A 13,167-nucleotide genomic window follows, 5' to 3' on the forward strand; every position below is an offset into this window, starting at 1 on the left:
TAAATAGGTAATTTAAAAAATAAATCTTTAAATTGGGATTGCCAATTTAGCTTGAAATTATATTGATATATCCACAGAATCTGGAAAACATTTGATCTATTGTCATTTTAGTATGTGGAAAATACTAAATACAATTCACTTTAGCCATGAGGTATTTTATCTGGGAAATATAACAGGTTAAAAGTGTAAGTTATTCTCATTGATTTGCATAGAAAAATAGATAGACACAACAATTTAAATATATTTTAATAGAATTAGATGCAATTTCCCTACCCTATAAAAATGAAGACTGTCAGATGTATGCACAGATTTCTGCAATCATTGTTTTTATAAGTCTTTTAAATATACTATTATGATTCTTTCATATATACAGCACATACAGTACATGTACATACACCAAAACTTTGGGATGATGGGTTAACGCTCACCTAATGAAATATTCGTTAATAAAACCTTATTAAAATTGCAAGGCACATTATCATTATTTTTGTTCACACACATCTAAAATAAACTGGGAGAAAAATATGTATTTATTTGTTTATGTTTATATATTTTGCATATCCCCCCCCCAAAAAAATCAGGCAATAAAATGCTTCCTATTCAAGAAAGCATTTCCAAACAGGGGAAAGTATTCATAAAATGCATAGTTACCACAAAAGGGCTAATTTACACAATCTGTCCAAAATCTGGGAGCCATCATTCCTGAGGGAATTAAATTTTTGAAAATTGTGCTTGCTTTAGTGTGTTTGCAATACAAGTTCCTGACATTTTGAGATATGAAGGAGAAACTGTGCAAAATGTTTCTTGAATGTACAGACCAAACAGTCAATCTAAGGAGGTATGCTGTCTCCCTGGAGTAAAAATCAAAGATGTAACTGAGAACCTTACTAAAATAATCAAGTCCATGGATTACTACTCCTTTCTTCTCCTACACATGGGAACCAATGATACAACAATGAATCTGAAAACAATAACAAGAGATTGCGAACAGCTAGGGAAGAAAGCTAAAGAATTAGGAGCACAAGTGATGCTTTCATCTATACTTCCAATAAGGCCAACATCTAATGAAGGAGCAAACAATTTTAGAAACAAATCACTGGCTTAAAAACTGGTGTCGTCAAGAGAATTTCAGTTACCTAGACTATCATCTATATTACCTATATCAGGGGTCCTCAAACTTTTTGAACAGGGGGCCACTTCAAGGTCACTCAGACTGCTGGGGGGCTGGACAGGCTACGTGGGTGTGGCTGGGGCCCCCATGTGACTGGGTGGGCATGGCTAGATGTCCATGTGACTGGTGGGTGTGGCTAGGTGGTCATGTGACTGGGTGGGTGTGGCTGGGTGGGCGCAGCCAATTTAGCAGTCCATTTTGCCAATTTAGCAGTCCATTAAACAATACACACACACACATGAAAGTTTCATTTGTTTTGCTCCTGGGAGTGTTTTATTTGCTTTTGTTTGCATGTTGCTCTCTTGGTTGGCTTTTCTTTTTACTAGATCATTTTTTATGTTGTTTAGTGGTCCACTTCAGAATATTCAATTTTGCAGCAATTCTTCTGAGCCCCAAGGAGCTTACAATCAACAACCCCCCTCTCTCTTTCCACCTCTCTCTCTCTCTCTCTCTCTCTCTCTCTCTCTCTCTCTCTCTCTCTCTCTCTCTCTCTCCCCCCCCTCTCTCCTGGGGCATCTTCTGCAGGATCCCCTTCAATCCTGGCAGTACACTGGGATACCTCATTGAATTCCATTCCATTCCATTCCTTTCCTTTCCTTTCCATTTGCATTCCATCCCAGTCCATTCCCATTCCCATTCCCATTCCCATTCCCACCCCCACTCCCACTTCATCCTATTGCTATTGCTATTGTTTTCCATCCCATCCCATCCCATCCCATCCCATCCTATTCCTATTCCCATTTCATTCTGTCCTATTTCTATTCCATTGCATGCCCTTCCTGCCTCCCTCTCCAGGGGCAGGCTGCCTCACTGGCCACTGCCAGGACTGATATCTATGTGTGGTAGCTAAATTTCACAAAGGAAATACAGTAGATTTAAGTGGGGGGAGATCCAGTCCATCAAAAACAAAAAACAAAAAAATCCACCTGCGGAAGGTGCTGCCATGGGCAATGGGGCTGGGCTCACCTCTGGTTGTCCCAGGCGAGTAATGCCCCTTCGCTGAGAGCGCACGATGCTTTGTGGTAGCAGCTTTGCTCAAACTGGGGGGGGGGAGAGGTTCAGCTGTCATAAACATCTCCTAACTGTTTCTTCATGGATCAAGGGGGGAGTCTTTGTTTGTTCAGAAGGTCAATTTTCTCTGGCAACAGTAAGGCAATTCGAGTTTGGGACAGATTTTGGGCTTCGAATGAGAATCAATTAGGAGTCAGGTGAACCTCCCTCCTTTCTGTGGATCTGCGCAACATGGGATTCCTTGAACACCCCCCATCCTGCCCCCATTTAACTGAGTCCACATCTCCGATCTGGATAACTTTGGAATGAAGGATAAGTTTATGAATGAAAGTACATTTTATCTAATGGAGGGGAGAGGAGAGGGATGTGCATGTCCCAACTTCTTCCATCCTCCTTGGAATCTGCCCTCCAGGACCTTCTGAAGCCTCCGCCTAGCATCCTCCCCCGATCATTAGAACAAAGGCCAACAAGTCCCGCTCTTTATCAGCGGGGGGTGGGGGGACTATGCAAAAGAATGTTTGCCTTAATACGGTGAATTTGAATTTGTGTCCACTTGTAGTGCTACCTTGATGGCTCCTATAGTGATAATGAGGGGGAAGCAAGGCAGAACAGCCAAAAAAAAAAAAAAAGAGCAAAGAAATTCAGCTGTTGCAAGTGGATTATTGTGCATTTGAATATTCTGATGGAATGTTTCTTGTTATATCCCTCCACCCCGGGTTTTGCTTCAGCAGTCATAAAGGTGCAGGGAGCTCCTGTTTCTACCTGCCCCATGTGGGCGATCAGGAAGCGCAAAAAACCCAGAAGCCCCAGAAGAGAATGGCGTCTGTGTGCTGACGTTTTCTCTGTGTGGCACAGCCTTTTTTCTTCTACTTTTGCTCCAGATTCATCACCCTCTGGGCAGCCCTATCTGGGAAACTGCCAGCCCTTCCACCAGAGCTGTGAAGCAGTATGAGGAGAGAAGTGGAAATGGGGGTGGGGATGTTCAAAGAATTCCATGTTGCGCAGATCCACAGAAAGGGGGGAGGTTCACCTGATTCCTGATTGATTCTCATTCCAAGCCCCAAATCTGTCCCAAATTCAAATTGCCTTACTGTGACCTTCCAAGCAAGCAAAGATCCCCCCCCTTGATCCATGAAGAAACAGTCAGGAGACGGTTGTGACAGCTGAAACCCAGTCCCCCACCCCCAACCCCTGCTTGAGCAAAGCTGCCTCCACAAAGCGTCATGTGGTGTAATTATGCAGCAGGTGCAGGTTCTCCTGTTGGGATCCTTCAGTTCCCCGCCCCCCCAGAGGAGCGATGGTGGATCAAAGTCCCTGGCAAATCTTTTTTGCCAGCCAAGGAAAAAGTTCTTTCCTCAGCTGGCAAAAGGCGTGGCCCATTTTTGGCTTCCCCCATGCTCTCCAGAAGCTCTCTAACAGACAAAAAAAGGGCATGTGACACTTTCTGGTGCCTCCGCCTGCCCCTTTTTTGGCCTCCCCTGCCCCCCCAGAAGCACTCTGCTGGCCTTCGCAAACCTAAGCCCTTCCCATGGCCGAAGGGTGGGGGCCGGTAGGTGAGTGTGGTGATGTGGATGGGGCAACCTCGTGGTCCCACACGGGCCAGATTAATGATGCAGGATCTGTCCCGCGGGCCATAGTTTGAGAATGCCTGACCTACATGGAGGATTACTGGCAAGAAATGGAGTGAACCTGACCTGGAAAGAATATATTCAGAAAATGACTAGCTCATCTTATCAGAAGGGCTTTAAACTAAAATTGAGGGGAGAATGGGGCCAAGCTTAACAAATTTTAGAACCTAATTCCAGGCAAAAACCACTAGATAACAATCACATAAGGAAGTAGGGAGTAAAGAGAAAGAAAAAAGAAAAACACAATGAAGTGGAGAGTGATGGAAAAACTGAAAACCCAGTTACAAAGTAGGAAATATAAAAACATACAAGACCCATAAAAGACACTCACATGAATGCTCACAGTTTAGGAATTATTTATATCACAATTAACTCAGAATAATTATGCATGTCTCTATCCTTTCATTATTTAAAGCAGAATGCAGAACATCTCATTTTCTAAGGACAGCTATACAATATGCTGCATGAATAGCAACAACTATTAAGTAACAATAATTGAACTTCCCATTCCATAAAATCAAAATAAATGACAGGAAGGGCTGACAACATGTCAGTCTTCCATCCTTTCAAGATCAGTAAAATGTGGACACAGATCAGTGGTGGGTTGCTCCTGGTTCGGTCCAGTTCTATATAACCGGTAGTAAAACCGGCAGGAGGCTGCATCCACCTACCACAATGTCATCATGGGTGATCTGCGCATGCACAGAAGCTTTTGGGCATGTGCAGAAGCGAGCGCATGTGTGTACTCCTGTTGCAAACCGGTAGTAAAGGTAGGTGGAACCACTCCTGACACAGATGATTGGGAAAAGATGCTGACTCTGAAAATCACTTAGATTTTAATGCTGTAAAGTCTAAATTTAAGTAGTATTGCTAATCCTTAATCTAAAATTAAAAGATTATGAAACTGAGACAGTTTAGACAGTGATAAAGTCAGATTTAGTGTTCATGGCTTTTTCCTGACTAAGCCTGTAATTAGCCCTCTTCTCTCCCTACCCACACTCTCCTCTATTATAATAATAAAGACACATGGGCAATTTCTTAAGAAATTGCCCATGTTCTTTTGGTTGTTTTGTTTCCTTTTAAATCCACCCCCAGGAGGTTATTTATACTATGAATTGAGACTTTAAAAAAAAATCCTTGGGGAAATGGCAAGAAAAGTTAAATAAAATCTCATGAAAATATAGCACAATAAAAAAAAAAATTGGTGGCTTTGGAAAGAGAACAAGAAAAAAATAAAGAAATATTCATGAATAAACATCAATAGAGATGGTGAGTCATTAACTTCCATTTATTTTGAATTATACATTATTTGTCACTTTCTTTCTTTAAATATTCACAAGTCTTCCCTTTCCTTTGCAATTAAAATTCCAACAAAATACAGACTGCAATTTAAGTGTTAACTATTTATGAAGAAATCAGGAACTTTTATTTAAGGGGAGAAATGGAAATAAACAGCACTAGAACTTAAAACATCCTAAATTAATCAAATAGAACAAACAATAGTTTTTGCCACTGTTTCCCCTCCACTTCCTCCTTTAAGTATTGCACAGATATACTTCAATTTTTCAGGTTAGTAGCTGAGATGTAGCTGAGTAAAAAGAATTACCATAGGCTCATGTAATTTAATTTCAATTATTTTCCTTTAATCTAATATATTTTCATTTTCACTTTGTGTCAGTGTTTAAATAGACTCTTTGAAAACATTTTCATTCACTTTATAAACAAGATGTTTATCTTTTAATTTTTAATTCAAATAAAGTTGTCAAATAGAATTGGGGGTTCTCATTAGTAGCCATTTTCACAATCCTCATTTTGTGTAGAACTAGGTAAAAATGGGAAGATCATTCAAAGGTTTAAAAAATATAAGCAATGCCATCATTTAAATCTTACAGTTCATATAAGGCCATATATATATATATATATATATGAAACCTTAAAATTTAAAATGATGCTTAAAAAGTAACAAAAACTTTCTTTTTGTTCACAGATGCCAAAATAAATAAAAATAGTTAATCTCAACCTAACACAAATAAGATGTTTCTATAAGAATTAAAAGAAAGAGGTTTAGTAGAGATGGTAATTCTGAATCAGGATAAATTTACAAAAGTCATAAACAGAATTCTAGAGCTACTCCTGTGAAATCTCAAAGGCCTGTCCTATCTAAAGTTGTGTTTATAGTACATTAAATTCATTTCAGTAAATAATGGTAGTGCATTGTATCTGCCTTATCTCTGCCAGTTAAAACTGAATAAAGAGAAAGAGCAAACTCAATTCTGTCACATTGACATGTTTGAATATATTCAGTTCCAACTTCTAGCAGCTTTTATCTCACTTGATAAAAGTAACCTTCCTGTTTTAGGCTCCTATTTCTGATGAAGTTAGAGTAAACGAACAAATAAATTCAAATATCTCTAAGTTAAGGTGTCCAGATTTTAACATTGGTAAAGACGGACACCATTGACGGGGGGGGGGGGGAGTGTTCTTTTTTTTTTTTTTTTGCAAAGTATTTTTTATTTTTTCCAACATAGTGAAAACAATGACTTGGGACCATTTTTCACATTCATGAGGGTTGCAGCATCCCCATGATCATGTCGTCAAAATTCAGACGTTGGACATGTCCTGGGGTTATGTGATTACCTTTTGTGACCTGACAAAGTCAATGAGGAAGCTAGATTCACTCAACAACTGTGTTACTAACTTAACAGCTGCACTGACTCTTTAACAATTATGGCAAGAAAGATCGCAAAATGGGGCAAAACTCACTTAACTGCTTAGCAATGGAAATTTTGGGCTCAATTATGGTTGCAAGTCCAGGATTATCTTTGTATATCTGCATATATATTGTTCAAACAGGTGTCCTTTTGTGCAGAACTTTCTCAGAAATAGGGTAAAAGTAGGGTTTGCTTATAGGTGTTTGTCATATGCAGATATCAGAAACTGAGGAAGGTTTTGGAAAAGCTTGAAATTCTACACAATATTGGCTACATTGTAGGAGGAGAGTTATATATAGTTTATAGTAACAAAAACTCTAACTTTTACCTTTTATTAAAAAGATAAGATTGTTTCAAAACCATACATGTAGGTAATTTTCCTTTAGACAGGTAACTGTAACAGAAATAGGCAGTGGTACCTAAAGAAGTACATGAGAAGAACACTGATCATTATGACTGATAAAGAATATTTGTAGCTCAGGTTTGAAATGAGGAGTCCTTGGTGCTCTATGGATTTGGGTTTTTTTTTTTGTAGACTGTTCATTACCTCAACTAGGTAACATCATATGACCCATATTTCATTGGGTAATGTATCATCTGCAAGAAAACAACCAAGCTCACCCAGCACCAAGGACTCTTTCTTATGACTGAATTAAGCCACTTGCTTCTGCTTGCATAGTCTTATTTTACCTTTTAAAATAATCTTAATACTAATATATTAGAGAAATATTTTTGGAAGGTACAGTAGCATGAGTAAATTTAGGAATTTAACTCTTCAAGGAACTTGAATAAACTTTAAACATTTAGGAATAACCTCTTCAAGGAACTTGAATAAATTCTAGTATTTACATCATTGTAATCTATCTTGCATATATTTAGGGCAATAGCATGCCATCTTTTAGCATTGTTGCTTATATCCCATCAGGAGTAAACTCTACTGTTCTCACATTTCCTAAATTTTAACATACAAACTGTCTATTTGTTTCATTAGAGAAAAATGGAAAATTAAAGAATTTTTGTGATGCTAATGTGTCTTCATTAAAGATGAATGGTAAAGTCTTGGTTTTCATTTGAGAAATCGGGACTGTTCCACCAAAAGCGGGACATCTGGTCACCTTACTCTAAATCCCAGATTATAAAGTAAAGCTATAAGATTTGAAAGTGGTTAAATATCTTTAAAAGTAATCATCCTGAATTTTAAGAAAACACAATTTCATTATACTCAGGATATTTCAATAATTTTAGAACAAAGTTTTAATATAATCTTCGCTAAAATCTGAACCATCCTTCTGCAACTTACTCTGAACTGCACTGAATAGGAAATATTTTAACAATTCTTTTTCTTTTCCTAGGGTGTATTGTTTAAGAATGAATAATGATACTTCTGAGTTTCTTCTTTGGGAATTCTCAAGGATTTGGGAGCTACAGATTATGCATGTGGCTTTGCTACTGATACTCTATTTAATGACAGTAACATGGAATCTTCTCATCATCTCAGCTGTTGTTTGTGATCACCATCTTCACATCCCCATGTACTTCTTTCTGACAAATTTAGCCATGCAAGACATTGGTTCAGTTTCAGCCATTATCCCCAAAACTCTTTTTAATTTTCTTACAAATATAAGAACTATTTCTTACTCTGGGTGTGTTGCCCAAGTCATGTTTTTGTTGTTTTTCCTGAGCTGTGATATTTCTCTGCTTACTGTCATGGCGTATGATCGATATGTTGCCATTTGTAACCCTTTACATTATGAAATGATAATGAACAGGAAAGCTTGTACCAACATGATTGCTGGTGTATGGACTGCCAGCCTTCTCAATGCTTCATTACACACTACTGTCACTTTTATGATTCCTTTCTGCTCTAATAATGTAAACCAGTTCTTCTGTGAAATCCCATATTTACTTAAGATTGCCTGTTCTGATTTATATGTATCTGAAATTGGATTTCAAATTTTCAGTGCTATGTTAGCAACTGGTTGTTTTGCCTTTGTCATTATGACTTATGTATATATCTTCTCTGCTGTTCTGAGAATTCCTTCTGTTCAAGGAAGGAAAAAGGCATTCTCTACTTGCTTACCACATCTGCTTGTTTTCTTCATATTTTTGTTTACTTGTTGCCTTGCTTACCTGAAACCTATGGCTGACAGTGAAACACATCCAAACTTTATAATAACATTAATGTATTCCATTATTCCATCTATGTTGAATCCGTTAATTTACAGCATGAGAAACAAAGACATCAAAGTTGCTCTTTTGAGACTTTTTAGTCAGAAGTAATTATTTTTTGAAGGAAAATGAGCTGTGCATCTTCTTATTTTCAAATAAGGGAAAGTAAGAGAGTTATTTTCACAACGATTTTCCACTTTCCAATACATTATAAAGTTCAAAGGTTTTTTTTATTATTCATTTATGAGATTTGATTTATCTCTATTAAGATTGACAATGTGGTGCACTGAGTTACCTCTGATTATTATAGCTATAAGGGCATACACATTTAATTTTCTTGCCAACATTTTATGAAGTAGCTGAGAGAAATTTTCTGCAAGGATACCGAACTAGGTCGGGCTGGACCCATGCTCATTTTCTTCCAGCCCTTTGACTTAATCACTAGACAAAGGTTAGTGATGGCTAACCTTTTCCAGGCCGAGTGCCCAAAGTGCTCCCGAACCCTCAAAATGCAATGCCCCCCACCCCTGTGCATGTGCGCATGGTCCTCCACATGCATCCCACCCCCAGCCCCTTTCCACTCCTGCATGCGCCCCACACCCTGTGCATGCACACAAACCCCTGCATGCACCCCACCCTGTGCACACATGCCCCTGCACGTGCCCGCCCCCCGCATGCACCCCACCCCGCACATTCACAGCAGAAATCTGATGACTGGCTGGAGGCATGCACGTATGCGCGGCAGAGCTGAACTGGGGTGATGGCTCGCGTGCCCACAGAGAGGGTGCTGCATGCCACCTGTTGCACACGTGCTGTAGGTTTGCCATCATGGCACTAGACAATAATAGTTGTCTCTGTCATAATACATATATTAAGGTTTATTTCTTTTGCCTGATGTTAAAGTTCAGAGATAAGTATCACAACAGAAGTTCAGTGAAAGACAGCTCACAGATATAAAATTAGAATTAACTAGAATGAAATATTGAAGGAAATGGAACTTTGCATATTTCAAATATGGATACAGTACAGAAAATCTGTAAATAATGTATTTATTAGGAGAAAGTATTAAATAAATGTATTTGAAAGTAAATAGTCTGTTTGTTTTAGGAAAAACTATTGTAAACTGTATTTCAAAAATCCATATGCACAATGTTTAAAATGCATATGAATATTGATATGGAATTTCTAATAAATCTTAAACAGAAACTTAATACACATGAGTTGTTTACCATCCTTTACTGAGGTTCTATTTTTTGTACTTTAAAATATTTATTCATTTATATGCTTCTTAATCATCAAAGTAATTCTATGCAGCTTACATAGTAAGGTTTATCTATCTATAACAGTGATAAAGAAATATGTTTATGAATCAAGATATCTCCCACTTTTTGAAGCATCAAATGAACCTGTATAATCCACTCTTTATGCAAAAAGTTTATCTTCTATTAAAAGTGTCTGATTAAAAAGAGGGGGGGGGACAGGATCTAAGTAGTTTACTTTTTTACAATAGTTATTGGCCCATTTCTTATTTCTTCAAGAAAAAACAGTTGGTAAATATGGAGGTTTGAACCTGTTCCAATTTATTAAAAGGAATAACAAATTAAACCAATCCAGCTGATCTTCATTAGATTTTAAATCATATTTGGTGACTGGGCATCAATTTAATATTCTAAGTAAATTTAGTATAGATACTGTAATGAGAATTTGGAAACAACATACAATCAAAATTTCAAATATTAATATTTGAAGTAATGGAAGAATGGCATTTTAATTTATAGAAAAAACAAGTATGGTTAAGATGAGGGTAAAGAGATTGTGCAGATATTTGTATTAACTAACTGGAGAAGTTTAATATGTCATTAATATGTCACACTTAATTAATATTAATATAATTAATATTATATGACATATAATATGCCATATCACTGATGTTATGATATATGCACTGATAAGGCAGTGCTTAAACTGCAGTATTGCAGGCAAACTGTGCCCACGGTGGGAATTGGATCCTGATGGGCCTCCAGGTTGACTCAGCCTTTCATTCTTCTAAGTTAGGTAAAATGAGCACCCAGATTCTTAGGACAAAATGCAAATAAAGTTCACATTGTAAACCATCCAAAAGTGAAATCACTATGTGGTGATATATAAATCTAAATGCTATTGCTTTGTAAATGTAGTGTCAGGCCATTTTTCTTTACAGTTGTAATGCATGCATATTAGTTCATCTTCCCAAATAGTATTAGCACTTCACATTTACAAGTAAACATGATCTCAGGACTGATTGAAACATTGCAAATTTTCCCACTTAAAAAAAAAAAAATGGAGAGATATTATCTAACAAGTTAATTATCCTTTTCTTCCAAACTTCATTGTAGCAATATTCACATGAGTAAAACCATAAACACAAATAAAAACTATGCAAAAAAATCCCTCTAGGAATCAATTTGCCAAACTGATGTAAAGAACCCAAATACATCACATACTCATTTAATGATATATCAAATTACACTTTTTCCCGCTTTAAAACTATTATGAAATGGTTGTAAGTTGAGGATTACTTGTACAGGAACCAGAAATTGAGAAACGTACTGTGAACTATCAGCTAGTAATGAGCAATGAAGGGTTTGAAAAAGATATATGGATGCTGGACATGTCTACACCTGTAAACATCAGAAATGTGCAGACATTTGTTTTCTCATTTAACGAACTTGGATTTGACAGAAGCAGGAAAGTATTGGCATTTTTCTTTCACTTTAGTGTTGGAGAAGAATTATGAAAATACAATAAATAGCTAAGAAACTAAACAAATGGATAATTGAAAAAAAATTAATCAAGAGTTCTCAGTTGAGGTATAAATGACCAGATTTAGATTCTCATATTTTGGGCATTTTATGCAAAGTCATAGAATTCTCAACCAGTATATAAGACTGAGAAAACTGAAAGGAAACAAGAGGTTGATTAGGAAGAGATGGATAGACTCAATTACAGCTGAGATCTGAAGAACCATGTTAAGAACTGATCCTAGAGAAAATCTATGTGTTTGATAAGAGTGAATACAAATTTGGTAACACATAATCAATCAGACTCCAAACTTTATCAAAGTAGATAAAACTTTATTCTTCTATTGACTCTATGGGTAAATTATAAAACAATATTTTTTTTACATAAGAATGGTGAAATGGCAACACAATTTCTGGCCATTTTGTAGCAGGTAGCACAAACATTGCAAACTTTATCTTGTAAAATAAAGGGGAATATCTGAATATGTCACTTCACTTACAAACAAAGCATATTTCAATTGAATATTCATGGCTAATTTTCTCTAAAAGATAGCTCTAAAAGATAGCTAGGTACAGCCCCTTATCTACAGGATAATATAGGAAATTTGTTTGATGAGGACAGAGAAATATTTTTAGGGGTAAAATATCCTGCACAAATAGAAGAAAAATTTCTCTGAGTTGAAGCATTTTAGATTTCCACAACATGAAAATGTACATTGTTACAGTTAGTGTTCATCTAGTTTGATATAACCCTTCCTATTATTGAGCCTGCAAGTTACTTCCCCCTCATCCCAATTAAAACAATACCAATTCTAGGGAAATAATCTAAGGAATAAAAAAAAATGTATTCTACAGTGCCTTCTCCCAATGGAAACAGTTTTGTAAAAAATATCTCTGGAGAAATGTGCCTGGATAAAATATCAGCAGTGGTTGCACAATGTAAATCTCACTGATAGCTATAAAAAAATAGATCAGGATGGCTAAAGATGGTGAGTCACTCACTTATTTGATTTTGAACTTATTCAGCCAAAGAATCTCTTGTCTTTTATTTATATATATTTATTAAACTTATATGCTGCCCATCTTGCTTATAAATGACTTGGTGGCTTACAATCAAAAATACATCAACATGAATTGTTTTAAAATGGTCAAGGATGGGGAGGAAGAAGGCAAGATGCACACGGGGAAGAGGTGGGGTCTTACCTTATTCTATTTTCTTGACTGAACGTAATCCACTGAAATCAATGTCTAAATATTTGCTGAGTTGGGATTTTTATATTATTTTAGTGCAATCTATGTTCATTTATTTCCCTTTATGTCCCCATTTGGATCAAGAGAGTGAGCCATTCACTTATTCATACTTTGAATTATACTTTAACCCTAACCCTTTTTTCTTTTAAATATTCCTACAACTCATTTTTCCTTTGCAATTAAAATTCAAACAAAATATAAATTACAAGGGATTGCAGCCTACAGAGAAAAGATTTTTTTCAAGCATTCTTCTTTAAGCACAGAGATGAAAATAAACAGACTAGAATGTCATATATCCTAAATCCCCTCTTCTATTGTATTGATACTGCTACTGTAGTGCAAATACTTTAGTACATTTCTGGGGGAAAAATAATGTAATCTTCACTAAATTTTCATAGAAAGTTTATCAAATAAGAAATATTTAAAAATTGTTTTCATTTTTTCTT

General features: G+C 36.5%; 1 protein-coding gene across 1 annotated transcript; it reads left to right on the top strand.

Moving 5' to 3' along the window:
- Positions 1-7,889: 7,889 nt before the first annotated feature.
- Positions 7,890-8,801, top strand: LOC117668888 (olfactory receptor 14C36-like). Its single transcript, XM_034422942.1, has one exon. The coding sequence runs from the start codon at positions 7,890-7,892 to the stop codon at positions 8,799-8,801; it is 912 nt and encodes a 303-aa protein (XP_034278833.1).
- Positions 8,802-13,167: the final 4,366 nt, after the last annotated feature.

The sequence above is a fragment of the Pantherophis guttatus genome, chromosome 4, assembly GCF_059756535.1.
Source record: "Pantherophis guttatus breed Tessera chromosome 4, ASM5975653v1, whole genome shotgun sequence".
NCBI lineage: Eukaryota > Metazoa > Chordata > Lepidosauria > Squamata > Colubridae > Pantherophis > Pantherophis guttatus.

Coding starts and splice junctions, on each gene's coding strand:
- LOC117668888 (XM_034422942.1), top strand. CDS start 7,890: ATGAATAATGATACTTCTGAGTTTCTTCTTTGGGAATTCTCAAGGATT.